Source organism: Leptidea sinapis, chromosome 34, assembly GCF_905404315.1.
Source record: "Leptidea sinapis chromosome 34, ilLepSina1.1, whole genome shotgun sequence".
In the NCBI taxonomy this organism is placed as follows: Eukaryota; Metazoa; Arthropoda; class Insecta; order Lepidoptera; family Pieridae; genus Leptidea; species Leptidea sinapis.
Window position 1 is genome coordinate 2470652 of NC_066298.1, and position 21906 is coordinate 2492557.

General features: G+C 32.9%; 1 protein-coding gene and 1 long non-coding RNA gene across 7 annotated transcripts; both read left to right on the forward strand.

Annotated features, from left to right (window-relative positions):
* Positions 1–1701: 1701 nt before the first annotated feature.
* LOC126974966 (tumor protein p63-regulated gene 1-like protein) lies at positions 1702–20530 on the forward strand. Of its 4 annotated transcripts, none has more exons than XM_050822733.1 (6): positions 1702–2051; positions 2975–3185; positions 9419–9595; positions 11302–11427; positions 13494–13627; positions 14745–20530. In XM_050822733.1, the coding sequence occupies exons 1-6, from the start codon at positions 1859–1861 to the stop codon at positions 14945–14947; spliced, it is 1044 nt and encodes a 347-aa protein (XP_050678690.1). In that variant the 5' UTR covers positions 1702–1858; the 3' UTR covers positions 14948–20530. The 4 variants fall into 4 exon arrangements, with proteins under 4 accessions (XP_050678690.1, XP_050678692.1, XP_050678691.1 ...); XM_050822735.1 differs by having other exon boundaries at positions 11302–11400; XM_050822734.1 differs by having other exon boundaries at positions 2981–3185.
* On the forward strand, positions 5572–7781 carry LOC126975012 (uncharacterized). Of its 3 annotated transcripts, XR_007731602.1 has the most exons (3): positions 5572–6596; positions 6729–6901; positions 7016–7781. It is a non-coding gene; the product is annotated as an uncharacterized LOC126975012 (long non-coding RNA). The 3 variants fall into 3 exon arrangements; XR_007731603.1 differs by lacking the exon at positions 6729–6901 and having other exon boundaries at positions 5572–6714; XR_007731601.1 differs by lacking the exon at positions 6729–6901.
* Positions 20531–21906: the final 1376 nt, after the last annotated feature.

Here is a 21906-nt window from a genome sequence, read left to right on the forward strand (position 1 = left end):
CGATTCCTTACAAAAGGACTAAGGCTGGCAAGAGACGCCAATACGTGAAAGACAAACCCAATAAATGGTGTTTCAAAAACTATGTCAGAGCTGGAGTATGAGGTATGATCTACAATTTACCCTGTACGAAGTAGAGGACACTTTCAGGTTCTATAATTTCACAGGAGAAGAATTGTCGCTAGGCTTTGGAGCTCAAGTAGTCATTGCTTTGTGCAAAAGTATAAAAAATACCATCTTTTGTAGACTGCGACAATTTTTTTTCATGCGCAGAATTCTTCTACATACTAAGAGAATACTACGGCATTCTTGGACTGGGCACCATCAGAAAAAATAGACTGAGAGGATCAGATGCAGTTTTACGTACGGAAAAAGAAATGAAGAAAAAGTCTCGAGGAGCTTCTGACCAAGCAGTTTGTGACAAAAATAGCTTGGCAGTTGTGCATTGAAATGACAACAAAGTCGTTACGTTGGTCAGTACTTATGTAGGTACAGAACCGGTAGAGAAAACCAAACGCTACTGCAAAGAGGCCAAACAAAAAGTTGAAGTCAATTGTTCACAAGTGGTCAAAGAGTATAATAAACATATAGGTGGTGTAGATTTGGTGGATATGCTCATCTCGCTATACAGAACTCCGTTCAAGACACGAATTTGGTATATCGGCATATTTGCCCAGCTGCTTGATATATGCATCAACAGTGCATGGCTATCTTACAGAAATAATTGTTCTAAAATAAAAAAAGGCTATGCCCTTGAAGGCTTTTAGGTACAAAATCTATGAAGGACTCAAAAAGAATAGACGTGCTGTGATTGATCCACTCGACATCAAAATCGACCACATAAAGCGATACAGGCAGTTTCCGTTGAGTCCTCGCGATTTGACAATGTGGGTCATTTCATGAGCATGACATCTTAGCGTCGGTGCAGGTTATGCTCTAAGCTCACGACTGTCACTTGCAGCAAATGCCAAGCCCGGTTATGTTTCGTTATCGGAAGTAAACCCAGGAATTGTCAAATAATTTGTCATTTTAAAAAATGAGTAGAGTTTCTAGGTTTACTTCCAGCATTTACTGCCAATCACAGTGTTGCAGAGCCATTATACCCGTTATTTTGCTTTTATAATGTATGTCCATCAACTCATACTTATAAAGAGGTTTGACTTATGTTTGTTTTTAATTAAAGTTACAATAAATATTTATGATTTTTATTCTTACTGATTTTGGTAAGTTATGTCTCAACATACATTCAAATGAATACATATTTCTTTACCCACTTGGCAATGTATGTAGTAACATACATGATTTTTCAGGAAAACTGTAAACCCTAGATTTTTTTACTATTTTTCTGGGCATATTTGGGCTCTACACATTCCTATTTCACTATTTGTATCTATTCAAAATGTTTATTTTTTTGCCAAATAAAGGGTTAGGTACACCTGATCCATTGGTGAAATAATTATTGATCTACTATCTATTATCTATCTAATTAGGGTACCGGGTGTAGATCTTCCTTAGAGGTCGGCAACACTCCTGTGATTCCTCTGATGTTGAGAATGTGGGCGGCAAAAATCATTTACTATTACGTGACCCATAAGCTCGTTTCTCCTACTCTACCAAGATATACCTATTTGTCATTTGTCAATTCCTGCATCTGTCAAAATATGTAAACGTCAAAACAATTACAAGAACTGAAATAATCTTCTACTTAGTAGGTACTTCTATGTAATTCTTATATTTGTACTTACTTTGCAGTAGGTGATTAACGAAATTCTAAACTACTACAAAACTTTAAGAATTATTAAAAATAACCTTTTTTTTAACAATAGAAATTGAGTAAAGTGCTAAATTACTAGTCTTCAAAATGGGAGATCTACAAGAGGATGATAATATGGAGTTTCGAGGAGGTACATTGCAAATAGCCACCGAAAGCGCAAATAATACAAATAGATCGGAAAATAGTGGAGGATCTAAGCAAAACAAAACACCATCTATAGCTAATCCCTCAGTGCTATCTGGTGACGATTCATTATCGTCCTCTGCATCATCGTTTGCAGGTAAATTTATTACTGTGAGAGATCAATAAATTGAGCAAGTTTGTCAATAATTTATTTTAGGTTCTACAATACTAAAAACGACAAGAAATCCTTCTAATTTCCTAGATTGACAGACAATTTTTCTCAGTATTTACTTGAATATATATGTTAGAAATTTTCAAGTATCCTACTGGTATTTTAAAATTACCAAAAAACTGGTTTATCTGTAGCTATTATTGTGTGCACTCATACAATTGCCTGACTTGACCTTGCATAACCCTGCCTCTCTTGTCCTGATGGTTTCTCCCACCCTGCCACTGGTAGGATTCCTACATTGACTTCATCACTTTTATTAATAAAACACTATTCAGTATTTTTATGTTATGAGGTAGAATTAAGTCCATTATTTTAGGCATGATTGTTAAATAGCTAAATTTGTAATAATCCCATTGTTTCACAGTACATAATTATTATAACTATATTTATAAAAATGTAATAAATTGGTAAATTCCTATTCATCATCAGACAGAGCTATCACAAACATTATATTATAATATAATAATTACAAATAAAAATAGTTTTTTCTACAAAATAGATAAATTGTATAGGCATTATCGCAGGCTGCCCTTGCAGGTTTTGCAGTCTTACCATAAGATATTATGTATAATTATTGAAGTTTAATGTATATAAATTGAAATTCTGTTCATTTTTATTTTATTTATATTATTAATAAGTATATATTCAGGCAGCTCAGGACCGATTGTCGTGGAAATCATTGGGGGAGGCCTTTGTCCAGCAGTGGTCGTCTTCTGGATGATGATGATGAAGTATATATACAAAAATTAACTATGATGGCTCCAATCAATGAATTATTTATTGTTAGTGATGTATGTAGTTCCGCTATAAAATGTTAAGTTTAAGTAATAACTTGGACATTTCAAAAGTTACAGATGCAAGACAAGAGCCACAGAGTACATCTAATACAGAGCAACCAAACACTGTGTACCCCAGATATGATGTGCCTTTTGACAAGGATAGCATTAAGGACTTCTTTACTTATAGAAGAGGTGTAGTAGAGAATGCCATCCAAGAATGCATCACAGGCTTATTATTCCCTGAGGATGGAGAATATCTTGGATCCTGGTTATTGACTGAGTAAGATGTATTAAATACTGATGAGCAGTTTCATGAAGCATACTTATTAAAATTAATGATCCGCATTTATCAACAAGTCCCATTCCATACCTGTTTGGATGCACTGTCTGGTAATGTGTTGTCACTGATCCGTGTTAAAAATTAACGAACAGTAACATTATATTCTAGTAATAGGGGCTTTCAATTGAAATTACTATTTTAGTTTTTGCCTCTTTTCACATCCTCTGTGACTTGTCAGATCTAGACCTAGACCCCAACCAACTATTATTATATCCACAACAGCAATACGAAATGCCTTCTAAAGTTTGTTAAGTCCAGTTCTCCTCTTCAGATTTTTACCGCAAAGGCATTAATATGCTCCCCCTGAGATGGCAGTAATTTATATATATGATGAGGGTAAATTAAATAAACATTATTATTTTATACAATTAAAATTTACCTTACAAAAATATGTTTGCTTTTTTAAAAAAATTTTACAGCAATTTCATATTATGTTAACTCGTAGTAATATAATCTTAAATTGGATCTATCAAATACTCATTGCTGACTTTTCAGTTGTGTATTTTTTTTTTTTTTTTTCTTCTTTTGGCAATAGCGTTTACTTTTTGCCAATAACGTAAATTAAAAGATTGGGAAACTAAGTTAAAAAAGGATACGGGACACGGGAAAGGATCAGATAAGTAGAAAAAGGATTGAAACGGATATTAAAAATTTCATAAATATACATATATACTTGCTACTTACACAACATTACAAATATTTAAACTTTAATATGATTCTGAAGAATGAAAGATGACAATATTTTATAAAATTTACATGGATACATAATTAGACAGGATATACAGGTAGGAAAAGGAACATTAAGAGATATTAGATCATTCAGGAATGAGGAGCGGTCGTATAGAGAACATGAAAAGAAAATGTGATCTAGATCACATTTATCGGATTCACATTCACACATGTCAGTAGATACAATGCCTAATCTATTAAGATGAACAGGAGTGCAAACATGACCCAAACGCATTCTTATGATAGAAGAACATACTAACTTATTGCATTTGGCATGGAAAAACCATGGTTTAAATGAAATAAGTGGCTGAAGGTTAAAATATTTCCTGCCTTTTGATTGACCAGTTTCAGTCCAAAGTCTATTCCAACAATCCTGAAGGTGAACTATAGGAAGAGCACCTAGATCCTGGCAAAAAACTTTGTAAGGGAAAATGTCGCCATCGACCAAGGCTTCATTAGCTAGTTGGTCTGCTTTTATATTACCAGGAATGTCGCTATGGCTGGGGATCCATACAAACAACACAGAAAGACCAAAGTGATTGCATTTATTTAATAGATTTCTTAATTCTATGACAACAGAAGAAATGTTTTTTGATTTAAATGGGAACCTATTGAGAGACTGTAAGGCACTTTTTGAATCAGAGAAAATTATTGTTTTTGGAAGTTTAAATAGAATAATATATTCAATAGCCTTAAAAATACCATAACATTCCCCAGTAAACACCGATGTTTCCGGAGGTAGTTTAATTTTCTGTGATATTTTAAATTGAGCGTGATAGACACCTACACCAACGGGATCCGAGGAGGAATGTTTAGACGCGTCTGTGTAAATATTATGGTAATCAACCCAAACAGTATTTTTAAGAAGATTAAACGAAAAATTTGTACTAATATCGTGCTTATTTAAATCTGAGTTAAAATTAATTTCTGGAAGCAACATTAATGCTTCAAAGCTAGTACTGAAAAGAGGATAATTAATGGATCGATGAATAGGAGCTTTTATGTTGATAAATTTCTTAAAACTATTGATTAGACAAGGTGGTTTTTTATTTGACCAATATGCAGATGAATCTATATAATGAGAAAGTTTGTGAAGTTTGTTATAAAGAGAGTGGTTAAGAAACTGAAAAGATCGGAATATAAATTTGTCTGCTAAATATTGACGACGTAGATGTAGTGGAGGATCACCACATTCTACTTGAAGAGCATTGAGAGGACTTGACCGCATAGCACCAGAAACTACTCGTAAAGCTTTGGACTGTATGAGATCTAGTTTTTTAAATGCCTTAACACTACCAGGCTCCAGCAAGAATGTACCATAATCTAATATACTTCTTATAAGAGCATTATATAACAATTTCATGCAAAAAGGGTGTGCACCCCACCAAACACCTGACAGACATCTTAAAATATCAAGAGTACGCTCACATTTAGCATTTAGGTAATCACAATGTGGGATACCAGTTAGTTTCGAATCTAAGACAATTCCCAAAAACTTAACATTATCTTTAACTGGAATCTGATAACCCTCATAAAATATAGAAATAGGAGAAGGAGTTCTTGATCTCGTGAATAAAACTATTGTACTTTTTTCAGGTGATAGATCAAGGCCATTTAAGTCCAACCAAGTTTTTAAATTTATCAGCGGTTGTGTTATAGAAGAACTAGCTTTTTCAATAGAAATATCACGACAGTAAATTAATAGATCATCAGCATACTGAAGAACATTTACACAATTAAGTGATGATTTTAAATCGTGTGTATAAATATTATACAATATTGGGCTAAGTACTGATCCCTGGGGGAGGCCCTTTGAAACAAGTCGAGTAATTGACTTCCTGTCATCTAGTTTCAGGATTATGTATCTTTCGGAAAGCATGTATATGATAAAATTTGTTAATAGCAGAGGTATATTAAGTTGTAAAAGCTTACTCTTTAAAATACTTATAACGACATTATCATAGGCACAATTTATATCTAAGAACGCAGCTATTACTGATTTATTATTTGAAAATGATAATTGAATATCAGAAATGAATATACTTAAGCTATCAATAGTACTTTTCCCACGTCTGAAACCGAATTGGGATTCACATAATAGACCGTTATGCTCAACAAACCATTCTAAACGATTTTTTATAAGATGTTCTGTAATTTTCATCAAAACAGAAGAAAGTGCGATTGGGCGATAGGCAGAATGGTCTGAAGAACACCTATTAGGTTTCAGTACGGGAATTATTTCTTGACGTTTCCACGTGAAGGGGATGTTACCAGATGTCACTATGGAATTTATAAGAGATAAATAATAAAATAAAGCATCATCATCTAAATGAGAGATAAAGGAATACGGAATACCGTCCAGTCCAGGAGCAGAATCCTTAACATGAGACAATACACCTTTTAGTTCAGTGAGAGAAAATATACTGTTTAAACCAAAACAGTTATCATTATTTATATTTATTACAGGGTAACCAATTATTAAGTCTTCAGGAACGAAAGGTGGAGCCAATTTATCTAAAAAGCTATTAACTAAATGAAAAGGGATTGATTTTGGAGATGAATCTTTGTATGCAGATCTAAACCTTCTTATATTTTGCCATACAAGAGATGGTTTGACATCAGGTGATATTGAATAGCAGAAATTTTTCCAGCCATCAAATTTCTTTTTCTTTAGAAATTTTGAAGTTTCTGACATACTCTTTGTAAGAATTTCAAAATTCTCATCAGTGGAGCATTGACAGTATGTAATTTCAGCATATTTTCTTCTCTTTACTGCCTCTGTACATTCGTTATCCCACCAAGGAGGAGAAGGAATAAAACCCAAAGAGCTATTTTTACTTGGAAATATCTCATTGGCAACCTCAATAAAGATTCTTGCTAAAGAATCTGCACACTGAGATTCTGTACCTGGATTAATTTTTGGAAGTGTAATAATTTTGTTTTTTATTAGATCTTTATATAAATCCCAATCAACATCATTAAGCTTATATTTTAAACGAGGAGAATAAGTTTTATGTAATACTTTATTGTTATTATTGGAGGTTGGAAATGATAATAATAGTGGGAAGTGATCACTACCAAAAGTAGATCGTAATGGATCCCAGGACAAAGAAGAAGCAAGATTAGGTGTAGTGACTGTTAAATCTGGAGCACTTGGGCCCTCGTCAGGATGAGAACGTCGTGTAGGACGACCATCATTTAATATACACAAATTCACTGAATCAAATATATCTATTAATGTGTTACCATAACTATTAGAAGATAAGTAACCCCAGGATTCATGGCGACAGTTAAAATCACCAAGGATCATAAAAGGCTTCGGAAGAATGGAAATAATATCTTTAATTTCATTTAAGATTGCAGAAGAAGGATGAGGTATATAAATAGATACATAACAGATATTTTCAACTAAAGCAGCAATAATAGAAAAATCATTACTGTGAGAAGGAATAGAGAAGAGAGAAAAGGAAAGAGGGTGTTTCACAAGCATGGCTACTCCGCCATGCCCATCCACACGATCTTCTCTGAGACATGAATAACCTCGAATCTTAAATAAAGATCCTGGTTTCAACCATGTCTCTTGAAGAGCACAGATATAAGGTTTATATTTATTTAATAAATAAATAAGATCACTTTTTTTAGGAGTGATGCTTTGACAATTCCATTGAAGAACTTTGTCCATTATTTGGTTTATAAATTTGAGTAATTGCAGAAACTAATAAGGCAGCGTTGGACGGTGAAAATTCATTCGATTGACTAAGAGATTTTATAAGAGAAATAATTAAATCAATTACTGAGGATTCCAAAGGATTTTCATTTACTTTGTTAATTAATGCACATCCATTAGAGGGTTGGGGAATATTAAAATCCCTTAAAATTTCTTGGTGAGCAGATTTGTCATATCCTTTGCTAAGTGTAGGTGGAGGCTTTGGTTTAACAAAAACAGTTTTTTTATATGAAGTATTGTTTATAGCTTTATGTGTTGAATGTTGATGCTGGGTTGGAAAAGTATTAGGAGTGATGTTAGGTGATGAGAGTAATGTATCTGCATATGAAATTCGAGAGACAGTTGGATGTATCTTAAGCTTCTGAATAGGAAATACAGTTTTTAGCCATTGATTCCTTTATAGCTCTTTGTCTTTCATATTCTAAACATTTTTTATCAGTTGCAATATGGGAACCTTTACATAAACAACAAGATATAAAATCATCTTGAACAGAGCAGTTATCACCACTATGTCCTTGACCACATCTAAAACATCTTGGTTTAGATCTGCATTGAGATTTCACATGACCAAACCGACAACAATTATAGCATTGAATAGTAGGATATATATACAAGTCTACAGTAAGCGAAGTGTAACACATATATACTCGTTTAGGCAAAAACTGTCCATCAAAAGTAAATACCACAGACTCAGTACATTTAAGATGGTTTTGTCCATCAATCATCATCTTTCGTTTTATTCTCCTAATTTTTATGATTGGGCCACAGCCAATAGGAACAGAAACATTATCTTTTATTTCCTCTTCAGACCACTCAGCTGGTACTCCTCTGACTATTCCTATTCTACTCACAGAAAATGATGGAATAAAAGCCTTATATTTTTCATTTTCTAAATTTTTGTTTTCAACAAAGTCATTTGCATCTTGGTACTTAGAAAAAGAAATAGATAACCTATTCCGGCCTATCCTTTTTAAACTTCCATTCACAATATTTTTAATAGAATTTCTTTTGAGAAAACGACCAAATGTAACTGGATGTAAAGTAACATTATCATCGGGAGATGAATACTGTTTCTGAATGTGCAAAAGGAGCAGCATCTAATGAGTTATATAACAGCCTTGCAACAGGGGGCTGTGGCTGTTGTGGAGTGTCTGTGTTATTTTTTTGTATGTTCTCTACTACTATAGAAGAATTATTGCAGGAATCGACTTTGGAAAGAATTTGTTTATCACTAATGTCTACACATTTGCAATCACTTTCCTTAATATCCTTCTTATCACCACGGTGTTTTCGTCGTCTTTTATTACAGTGTGTGCATATTCTGGGTCGAGCTGACACTCTTTTACGGCCACTAGATGTCTGAGACACAGAACCATCTGTATCCATCGTGCTACCTTCGTCATTATGAGAAATTGTCACTACATGACCTATATCAGGGGACCTATGTCCCCCCAGGATCATCCGGGGGGTCCATCATATCATAGAAAAGTGAAGAAAAGAAGACTTACCAATAGGATGAAATTTACACAAATTAACACTTTAATAAAAACTAACTACTAAAATATATACAAACTACAACTTATCTGATCAAAATATCTAAATATTTACATGAAATTTAAAAATAAAATGATAAATTATCAAAATAACGTGCGACCGATCTTTAGTTTCCCGCCCTTTTTTTTTCAGTTGTGTATTTAATAATGTTTTTTATTGACAGGATAACATTGTGGGACAATGAGAAGGAAAGGATTGTATTGTTGACTTCAAGATTAGTAATGACAATTAAATATGATTTTATTGCAATGAAACAGCTAGACTTCAGAAAGACCTACTTAGACGATTTGGATACAGTTGTCATTGGTGAATTAGTGTATCCACCATCTTCTTTAGTTCCGTAAGTTTCCTCCTTTATGTATTACTTATATAACTGGGAAAATGTGCTTTTTTACATGTGTATTTGGGTATGTTTGTGAATACTCATTAATTATAATGTACTACTTAATTAGTTAAAACAACAATACAGCTATACACCCTATAACATAGTAGCCTTCTAACACATTTTCATATGACCTGATTTCAATAGCCCGTATAAGACTATATAAAGTCTTATATGGCCCAATGCCTGGGATTTCCCACATACATATTTCTGTACTGTGAAATTTATAATGATTTTCACAGTTCAGAATAAGCTTCGCCTACCGTTACACATGTTCAATTGTGTTATTATAAAATTAAATTAATTAAAGGACGATGGCGAGAATGGATCCACAAAAATTTAAAATAAACAAAGCATCCTACAATTACAAGTTTATATTAATTATAAACATAACTTTATAAGATGTTTATACAAAAATTGTTGAGGTACTAAGATATGGGAGTCAAAAGATATAAATTATTATAATTTATGTAAAAAAAGGTCATCTTGCACTATCGGAACATTTTGCACAATTGATTATATACATCTACATTTTTTGACATGACAAGTCATTTTTTATATGAATGTTTCGACACCATCAAACTATCAATAATTCAGTAGTAATTCACAATTATTGTGAATTACAATAAGATTCAATAAGATTATTATCGTTTTTGATACTAAAATCAGTAAGATACTTAATCTTTAAAAGATTTGATGCCTGCTTGAAAACATAATGAATTGTGAATCCTCAATTATTATCTGCTGGTCAACCTTCCACATAAATATTATATTATCTTTAAGCAGACAGTAATTAGGCATAGACATAAGATACAAATTATTGATTGAACAATAGATCATATTCATTAATAATTTTAGGTTATATTTTACTTTTAGGTATATCTTTTTTCTCCCACTTTTTTAGACTTACGATTTGCTTTTTTCTTATTTTTGTTACGTTCTACAATTCTTAATAAGTTTCCATGATGTACACCAATTATTTGGACCACACTGGTCCAAAATACATGCATTTTCGCCATCCTCCTTTATTTTGTGTATGTGGAAATACGTGTTACGAATTGTGATTAATTATGATTACGAATTACGAGGTCCTAAAAATGCGATATACAGGAATATATAGCGCGTTTACCTATAACACGGAACCACTGTACCATGTTATAGGGCTGATTACCAGTACATTTAATTACATTAATTAGTAAATATCATAGAAATCTAAATGGGAAGCCAAATTAGTTATTATATGTTAATATATATAGGTCTGATCTTTATTATTATTGTATAGGTGACAGTTTTCCCACAAGATTTACATTTAATTAACATTTCTATATTCTTGTTATGATTTCTATGTTAATATTACTTAAATTAATAATGAATATTACGGTACATACAGTATTTTCATTTGTTGTCAACATTTCTTGATGATAATGTTAAATGATAAATCAGTTACAAAATGTATGCTGTGCTGTGCCTTTAAAACCAGTGTTTGTTTTTGTTTTTTTTTTGTAATCTGTCTCAATCTGTGACATCCAACAATATGGTGTTCATTGGCTTGCTTGGAGAATGGGACCCAATTTTCATAATTAAGCATCTAGTTTGCTTGTTAAGGGATCTTGAGGAATTTTACCAGCTATGGCAATCATTAATCTAATATGTTTTCCTTATAGTCGTCTGAACGGTATCGCGACTGGTGTCACTACAGTGGTCAAAGACTGTGTCATAGATCGACTCTGCGGACGACCAACTGCTGAAGACACAGCTAAACCGTTCGATCCAAAATATTTTGAACCTAGGTACTTTGAGTTGCTGTAGATGCATCATTTGACAAAGCTTTCATTCTTACTACTATTATCAATACTGCTAGTTCAATTTATGTTTTCTTTTTATATAATTTGTCATGTTTCTTATACTGACACTTTCACTTGAAACTGTATGCTTTACTAGATTTATACTTCATTCATTTGGCAATCATTATAGTTTAATTTCAGCTATTTGTGGCTTTTTGTGGTATTGCTATGTAATGAAAACTAATATTATGATTAGTTAATACAATTAAAATAAGTAGGTATAACAATAGTTGAATTTTTAGCAGTGTTTATTGAGATTTGTTTTTCACTCACTTACGTCAAACAAAAGGTTTGACAGACCCACCAACAAATTGATTTGTTGGATCAAAATGTTACATATATAGGTACATATAATAAAATTGTAACAAAATAGATATTGAATAAAAAAAAATTCAAAGAATATTTTCCGTGTAAATAAAAATATAAATACAAAGAATACCGAATCCAAAAATTTTTGCCAAATCGCCAAACTACTTAATGAATTTTATATCATCACTAGCTGACCCAGCAAACGTTGTATTGCCGATATTAAAATCGCGATACAAAAGTAACTTTTGATCGTAGATGGGTGAAAATTTGAAGTTTATGAAGTGTATGTATTTTTTAATGCAGACTCATAATTAAACAAATTTAAAAAAAATGTCAAAAAAATAAAAATTGTCGTGAACCACCACCCTTAACATTTAGGGGGATGAAAAATAGATGTTTTCCGATTCTCAGACCTACCCAATATGCACTCAAAATTTCATGAGAATCGGTCAAGCCGTTTCGAAGGAGTTTAACTACAAACACCGCGACTTGAGAATTTTATGTATTAGATAATAAAGACTTATTGTCACGATTTATGAAGGCGAAGTATACTCTTCTATTTTATAAAAAACAAAAGGAAAACCTAGAATGCTTTGTCTAAATTATTTAGTCTCAATTAATACTAAAATTCAATTTTCCCTAGTTTCTAACACCTATGTAATAATTAAGCGATGAATTTATTTCAATATTTGTTTACAAACAAAACCATACAAACTTAAGCTTCAAATTGTCCTCAATTAAATTGCTGTATAAACATTTTTTATTTACCGGAAATAAGAAAATCCGACTATTTTGTTCTGGAAGTGTGATTTTTTACTATATAAGTAGAGGAAAGTAATAAGTAACTAAGTAGGTAATAAGGTAAGGTAAAGCGCTTCCGCATAGTGCATTTCTAAAGCTGTTTAAACTAGTTCATAATTGATCGAAGCGTCCCACAACAGAGTGAGCGAAATCTAGCTATTTCTGGTCGTCTCTTTCGTTACTTAAAAGATGTCTTATAAATTCAACTCCTTCACTTAATTTTTCACTTCTTTCTAACTTTATATACTGATTTTTTTATAAATATATAGTATATACATAAAATACAGTTAAATACTATTATAATATATATATAAATGTTTCCCATAACCTTCGTTGTCACAATTTGTGCAGAGCTTATCCTGCGTAACGATAATATCATAAACGAATTGCTTGACATAGTTATAACCCAACGGTCCAACCTACAACTATATATGTAAAGAGTATACCTGTTCATATGTTGTGCAAGTAACCGCCATTAACGAAGGCTCCGTGTATGGCATTGAAAGTTTAATACAGCCAATCGAAACTCTCTAAGAAAAAAAGCGATTCACTCGATTGTATAAAACGTGCAGTCATTGATAGATTGACAGATGACGGCTATAATCCTGTTAAAAACGGAGATAGCCGAAATCCACTACGGTATAAGCAACTGTTCGCTTTCAAACTTAGCCGGATTATACTTTGTAGCCAATCGCCATACTGGAATTACTACTTTTTCAAACTTATGTCAAATTACTGCATGTTTCATACTAAACTAAATTTCAACTTTTACTTAGGCAGTCCCGCCTCTTATTACGTAGTATTTACACCCTCTTTGGTTTAATGTGTCTACGAGTTTACCTACTCCGAGATATTAAAACTGTACAGAGTAGAAGACACGGTGTTAATTTATGTGATTTCAGGGAGCGGAATTTACGAGGGGTTCGTATGATGTGGAATAAGGGCGAGCCACTGTCGCTGAAGACCGTGTGGAACCCGTTCAGTCATGATGTGCCATTCATCACGTTTGCTTCACACCCTATCTATTGGCATAAGGGTAAATATTTACAAATCTTATTTCAGCACCTTCACTTCTTCCTTGTAAACTGTCGTAAGTACTTTTTGAGGCATTTGTTCAGCAGTGAACGTTGTCGGGCTGATTAATGTACACTAAAAAAAACTGTGCTCCCAATCGCCTATTAAAAGGTCGTTCAAAAATGTCCGAGCGGCGTTGTATATACATTATTTTATACAGATAACTTTAAAACATTCAATCAAATGAACACCTTATTTCGTGGCAGTAATGTTCAAAGTGTACGCTCATTAGATTTTGTCTCGAGAGTTTGATTATGATGCGAAAGAGACCGATGCGAACACGAGTCAAGAACATTTTGTGCTAGCAATTGATATGTAATTATTTAGCAAAATTATTGCAAACGTTAAGTAAGTTACACAATATTGTTAGCCTAAAGAGGCACTAATATGAAATATGGCACTCCATCCATTTTTTAGTTTGGATATGCTATTATTTGGGTAGTTTTTCACTGAACTCTTTGTCATTGCGTGGCGTTGTAATCAAAGCGCGGTCGGTATACAACTGAACGAAAACTCTGCCTAAAAGACGCCGACTAAAAGATAAAGCGGCGCCTTTTTCTATCGTTAGTGTGCAAGCACTAGTTGTGATTCAGTTCGACGGGCGCCGTAGCTAGTCAAGTTAAGTTTAAGTGAAGTCATGAGCCTATTTGCGATGCCGTTTTAGGTTTATCAAGAATCCTGAGCGGCAACGAAATGTATAAATTCATACAGAAATAAAATTTGATTTTAAAAAATGTTAAGGGTCAGGAATCTAAATTAAAACTATCCTGTCTCTAGTTGCTGTTGGATCAAACAGCACACAAATCAAATAAAAAAAAAATCTAAAATTCTTTATTTGTACACAGTCATTTACAATCAATCACATATGAAACTCTCCTGGAAGAGTTTGATAATCTGTGTTAGGAGAGAATACAGATAATGAAGTTATTGTCTCTAGTGACTTGGATTATAAACAAACAAAACCACTTATCTAGCCGGACCGGCAGCCCGGACGATTGCACATGTGCAAATTTTTTATTTAAATCGATAAAGTAGTTTAGGCATTCATAGCAGACAAACAACGTGACACAACTTTACAGATGGCGGCGTAGAGGAACGTACAACGTATGACATGGAAACGTTTGCACAGAAACTGCAGCGCGCCATCGAAGCCATGCCCTCCAGCTCATGCTGCATCCACCACTCCCCGATCGTCATCCAGAGTTACGTCGGCCTCACCTCATTGCTTCACAACAAGACCAGCATGGGATTTTTCAAAGTTCGTGGAAAGTTCAGTTTTTAATCATGCCATCATGTAGCTGGTCTATGTATCTTTGTCAAAATATTATAATCGTGTGTATTACTTAGGTATTGGAAGTTTAAATTGTATCGCTATATAAATAGACGAAACAGTTTGTTGTGTCAAACGTTAAAGTTACGATTGACGCGTGTTACATTTGGCGTAGGCTTAGATCATTTATACCTACGTCTAAACAGACAGTAACAGCTGTGAAAACGAAAAAAACTAAGGTTAACAGAGCCGCCCTTATTCATAATAATTTGCTAACTTAAAGCATTGCTAATTCTCACTCTGTCTTCTTCTATTGACCTAAGTCAGAATGAAAAATAACACTCTGTAGCAGCTGTTTTAAGTTAGCGGACCATTATGAATAAGGGGGTTAATCTCTAACACAAAGTAGCATAAATACCGCGAGTATAAGACGTATTTTGTCACGCATACTAATGTTAGTAATAAACCTGGCCTGTTTTCATCGATTGTCTAGCAACAAGAGGCTCTATCTAGACGTAAAAAATATCTAAGAGTGTTAATATTGACAAGATGTACAAAATAATAACAGTTTATTATTAAATTTATTAAAAAATCGTTGAATTATACTTCGATTATAATTCAAATGTTGTTCACCTTCTTAAGTGTAAATTCCGCTTAGATTCGTCTTCAATCAATTCGATACGTGTTTCGCCTCTACACGAGGCATCCCCAGGAGATGTTGACTCGCCAGATACTGGCGCGAGTATTGTTTATGTTGTTACATTAGATATTATAGCAGAGGACACGTTTTATGGGCTGTCATAAAAAATCAACATAATTATCAAATCATGGTCCAATAACGGCCTCTGCGCAAACGTTTCTTAAGCGGTGTATATTATTAAAATAAAAAGACTTAAGGGCCTACCTTAAAAAAAGACAAAGAAAGAAAAACATAAAGTACAAAACAAACCAAAAAAGAACGTATTTAAATAGTAATCGAGTATTTTAATATTGGAGAGTTCCTGTGCAGTGCAGGAAATAGGTCACCGGCTCGGGATTATATGTCGATTATCTGTAAAATTGCTTTTATTTTTTTATTTCTTGTAATGTAGTCTGCTGACAAGACTTGTCAAATCAAAATGATATATTATTTTTGACTTTATTATTCAAACATTACCCTTTTATTATTATCGTTTCGATACACGATTAAGTTAAATTTTCTTGACAGTAATAAACAACGAAGTAAGCTTGCCGGTTTTTACCGTTATACTTATATTATAATACTTATATTATATTTTAAGTTAAAATTAAGTTTGGTAGACTTGTACTTCTTTTTGCTAAAACTTAACTCCAATAAATTAATAAATAAAAATTAAAGAAAAAAATTTATTGCGCTTACGTCACTTATGGTATAGTATTTTGCTCTTACTACCTTCTTACCTACTTACATTATTACCTTCATCTAAGACACGCCCATGCTGTTTCAACCTATTTTGAATGTACGGCCTTAATAACTTGTCCAAAACGAGGATGGTTATGTAGATAAAATATTTTGAATTGATTGCGCCAACCGAGTGTTCGTTTATTAATATATTTAAAAAATACAAATATATTTAAATTCTGAATATTGAGTTAATACATCTCTGAAAATGTTATCCCAGTAATATGTTACTGCGATAGTCTCGATAATACGATTCCAATTAGTAACTAAATTTTTAATTTCGCACTAATATTTTTTAAATCCTTTTAATAACATTCCCCTCATCACTTTGAGATTTTATTTTCAAAGTAATTATAATAATTATTATGAATTAGGTAAATATTTTCTTCATCGAAACAAATACGTCACACATATTGCATTACTTGATATAGGATTGTGAAGCTTCAGAATAGGTCAGTTTCATCTATCAAAATTAAATTACGAAAGTATGTTATTTATAATGTTTTTGCCATTAGAAATACTAATTTATTATAAAAACTTGAGAGTTATTTATATTTTCAAAATGAAAATCATGTTTTTATTATCTGTATATCACGTAATCGAAAACGGTGATCGCCATTTTGTGACGTCACTATAGCAGAAACAATTTGATTTTAGCAACACACCGACGATACTACTATGAAAAGTCGTTTTTCACTTCTCATGCTCTGAAATTGCTTATTTGCGCACGATATAGGCTGCACAAAATCGATTTTTGTGCACAAGTGCATCTACTCATAAATGTATCTATATTAAGGCAAAGAAAATGAGCCATACAGCCAAACACAATAAAATGTTCAGAGATAGAATTTGTTATTTTTTAATTTATTTGCCTCATGTGTTTTGTTAAAACATAAAAGATAATAAAATTTAAATTAAAATACGGTAGGTTATTTAATTAATTAAAAAAATATATATTACCAAATTAATTCAATAGTAGGCTGTATAGGTCTGGAGCCCAAGCCTAATATCAATGTCGTAAGATTAAAAAAAAAAGCGACAGGAAACAGGTCTTGTTTTTCGTGCGTTTATTAATTTCTTCAAATTTGCTAAATTGTTAAAAATGTCCATGTTATACTACTGTTTTATTTCCTCGCAATCGAAATGAAAAGCAGAGTTTATAACTCGTCGACTAAACCTTTTTATCCTCGACATTACTATCATATCTGCTAAAAGTCTCGGATAAAAATGGTTCGTTTTGTGCACTCGTTGTAAAATCTACTATTTATTTTTAGAATAATCAACAAGTATTAACGTTTCTTTGTTTATGCTATTATGGCGTCGCGATCATGCCGGCTTCCGTTTTGGCGCGACATTCTATCATTTAAATTTAAAATAAAATTTCATAGCATAAAGTGGAATCAATTTGAAGAAATAAAAATACCAGTTAGTATTCGAATCTTTTTGATGATTATAAAATATATTTTAAAAAATTGAAGAATAGCCTATTATTATTTTATGGAGGCTCAGTGCTTAGAGTCACTCAATCAGTACCTGCGGTCTATTTCAATATATTAATTTGTCAATTTAAACCGTAACTGTGATGTTGCTTAAAGTTAAACATGTGTTGAACACTTGTTTTAAAAATGTTCTATTACAAATCTGTGTCTTTCTGTTGTTAAGCGTTCAACAATCTTTAGACATTTCTTAGATTTAAACACGAGTCATAGCTTGTCTAAGGTGTGTCTAACAGATAGATGATATTCGGAAGATTTAAGATATGATGATGACAGATAGATGACAGCTGTCAAAAATTGCGTTCCCTTTCTATAATTATTGTCATACTGTACTCAGGAGTACACTTCAGTTTATGTTGTGCTTAACAGCTCACTGTTTTGTGATAGAAAAATATAAACTCCATTTTAGACGTCGCTATTGTTAGGTCACTGACGTTGTTATAGTTAGTTTACTGTCTAAAGACACGTGTCTAAGCCATGTTTAAATTATTTTATTGTAATAACATCGTATATGTTCTAAAAAATGTATTAAACAACTATACAGTTGCTTTATTGTAAATAAAACTACTTGATTTCATATAACTTTTGTAGATTGTCTTCAGCCAAATTTTGCTTGTAAGCACATCAAAAAGAAGTACCTGATAAAATATAGTATTAAGTTTTATTTGATTAGATATTTGAGAAGATATTTAAAAGTAACAGTAATAATTATTTGTTACAAACATTAATTCATTAAATGAATTTGAAGTATTAAACACTGTATGAGTACTAACATAATATTTTTAAGGGTGGTGCAATAGTACAATCGAGTTATTAATTATTATTATTATATTGTAGAAAGCTAGATATAGAATGAAGTGTTTTAATATCAGTAATGGTAATGTTTAATGTTGTAATTGGTCTTTTTTTTTTATTATCCCAATAAGCTCAGGCTCCGGCGTGGATTTGAAGTATTTTCACAAAATACAGAATAAAGTAGAAACCATCAAAGCGCACAATAGTGAGTCAGTGTGAATACGCCGTTGTTGTGTCGTTCTCACGTGCAAAAATGCTACCAGGCATGCGAAGAAATCGAACTAGCACTGAAGGGGAGGAGTTACAGTACAGTGTTTTTGTGCGTTTATTCTCACAAAAATTGTTTCATTTAGTTTTGATGCAAGCTAACACCACTCCGGAATAACAGAAACGCGCTCCAGATCCGTTTCGGGGCCTAAGTATATGTTTATAAATTGTATTTTAAACTGTTACATTCCGAATTTATCATATTTATAATATTCGACGGATTGAGAGATACAAGAGACACCTATGTTAATAGACTTGGATCACTAGCCTATATGCCTATGTTATGTATTGCCACGTTCTGTCTCTCTTCATGTTCCTGACACAGTCGCTATTATTATTCAAGTGTTATGAATTTTCTTGCGTGTTAATTAAGATTTGTCTGTAACCAGTTAGCAATTAACTTGGCGGTCGCAATTGCTTGAGCAGGCTGACATATTTATTAGCTATATGTCATTGAAGCTAACGATTTATATGCTGAGATCTATTAGAGCAAGAGCCAGTGGACCCAAGATCTACGTTATTTTATTAAAGCTGAAAGTTTGTCAGCGCAAGCTCCAACTTCAGGTACGAACGATGGACCATTATGGAGTTTGGGTTACAGTGGCTTTGGCAGGTAAACGGTACTAAAGGTGTGTTAAATACCGATCTAAATACATCAAATAATAATGTGCGATTTTAAGGTATTTACCTTCAGAATATTATTAAAAATCAATTATTCTTTGCCAGATACTTAACATCGTGGCAGCCCCTTGCCAGATACCCTTAATGTTCATGAAATTATAATTTTACTTACGTCATAGTATAAAAGCTGATTTTTGTATATAACATTTGGGTAATAAGTAGATGTTTCCTCATTAGCCAGAGCTTTTTGATAGAACCAACCCTTTGCCAGACAAACATTGTAAATCGTAATATTTATATATTGTATTTTATAAAATAACGTAGATCTGGGGTCCACGGGCTCTTAGACCATATAGAGCGTTCTTAGACTTTGCTCAGACTTTACTTACGTAAAACTCAACTTAAGTAAAGCTTAGCATAATAATTAATTTCGTTTTTAAAGTCATTTGACATCTGAAATTTTGCTGAGCTCAGGTTAAGATAGCCCAGATATGCAAAAGTTAAGTTCACGTTTTATCACACTCAGATAAGATTTACATAAGTAAAGTCTGAGCAAAGTCTAAGTACCTACGCTCTATAGATCTCAGCCTTAAGCCTGGTATCCACCAAAGCGGACAGGAGACGAAAGGAGATAAGAAATCTGATTGGTTATTAAAATACATCTCCTTTCCTCTTCGCTTTGGTGGATACCGGGTCTTAATCCGAGGACGTAACAAATTAATAGTTATAATACACGTAAACATTGAAGTATTGATATCATATTTCCGCTCGCATGGGTAATTCATAACGTTATTGTGGAAACTCCAAAAGCAAGATAATACCGTTTTTTAGAATAAGTTAATCATAACGGAAATGCTACATTCGTAATTTTTATATGTAAATTGGCCTATGAATTTAATTGTGATGAAATTATATCTTTTTTCTTATTATGTCTATTGGATCAGTAAATAATATTGTCTTCGATCTTGTTGGTAAATTAAAGCTTAAATTATGTTATTGTTGTTGTTACTTGTTATTTTAATAACAATTTAGTTTTGTCAGGTTGGTAATTCTGCCCAATATTCGCTGGAACGACGACGAATCAATCAACACCACACTTTGTTTATTATTGTATAAGGCCATGTCAATATAGAGCACGATGGCGAACGAAAGAGAATGGAGAACGGTTATTGTCCCTCGATCAATGTTGTCCTTTGTGTGTGGAAAGGCCTAAATTTATCTTTGGCTGTGAAATAAATTGTTTGAATGACTGTGTTGAAAATGAAAATAATATAAACAGTACCTAATAATAAATGTTATGCGTCTTGAAGTCATAGTATAAATAAATTTTTCCTAAACATGCGTGTGTGACGCACAAATGTTCGTCAAAATGATTACCATTATTATCTACTATTTTTTTTAAGTTTCTTAAAGAATAGAGAAAAAGGAGCTGTTTGGAAAACTAGAGAAGTGTGTGTAGTAGTAATATAGTAAATTTACTATGAAACAGTATGTTTTCTTTATGGAAGAGGAAGAGAAGCTTGATAATTGTAGTAGAAGACACAATGAAGCCACGTCTCTACGCAACGCCAAGTGATCCAGCCGTTCACAGAGCACTAGCTCCTTGACAATTCGATCAGCTCTGCATTGCACGCGGTCAAATGGATCAAGCAGATACTGTGGTGCGCCAGACTGGGCATGACTGTTCTTATTTGGTACTACACTCATCAGAAATAAACATGATGACATAAAATTTTGAATAAATATAATAATAAGGTCAACAAATTATTTGAATAAAATCTACCAAATATTTACCTTGCTTTCTTGTCACTAGAATGAATTATACCTAAATTATTTGAAAAATAGAGGGAGATGAGCAAGCAGTATACTTGATGGTAAGTGATACGCCCTGCTCATTACAATTCAGTGCTGGTAAGGATTTCTGAGAAACCGTAAATACTGATCGGCATCGTAACTGCATTTGTTACTTTGAGTCATAAGAGCTTAAATCTTAAAAGAAATGAGAGTTGAACAGAACATACCAAGATTTAAGATTTTTTTATGTATGGTAAGAGATATTTTATTTTTTAAAATGTATCGAATCAGAAATGAGGAGAACCAAAGTCACCGACATAGCCCAATGATTGCGAAACAGAAGTGTCAGTGGGCAGGGCACTTAGCTCGACGGACAGATGGCCGTTGCGGTAGTAATGTCCTTGAAGGGCGAAACCGGAAATCGTGTTGATAGGCCCCCACAAGATGGACCGACGATCTGGTCAAGATCGCCGGAATAGGTTGGATGAGGGCAGCGTAGGACCGCTCGTCATGGAAATCTTTGGGGAAGGCCTTTGTCCGGGAGTGGACGTCTTCCGGCTGATGATGATGGTGGTAAG

What these genes read in the sequence shown, in the direction of transcription:
- LOC126974966 (XM_050822733.1), top strand. Translation starts at nt 1,859, where the DNA reads ATGGGAGATCTACAAGAGGATGATAATATGGAGTTTCGAGGAGGTACA. An exon ending in GGATCCTGGTTATTGACTGA is followed by an intron (nt 3,186 to 9,418) that starts GTAAGATGTATT and finishes TTTTATTGACAG; the next exon opens with GATAACATTGTGGGACAATG. An exon ending in CCACCATCTTCTTTAGTTCC is followed by an intron (nt 9,596 to 11,301) that starts GTAAGTTTCCTC and finishes TTTTCCTTATAG; the next exon opens with TCGTCTGAACGGTATCGCGA.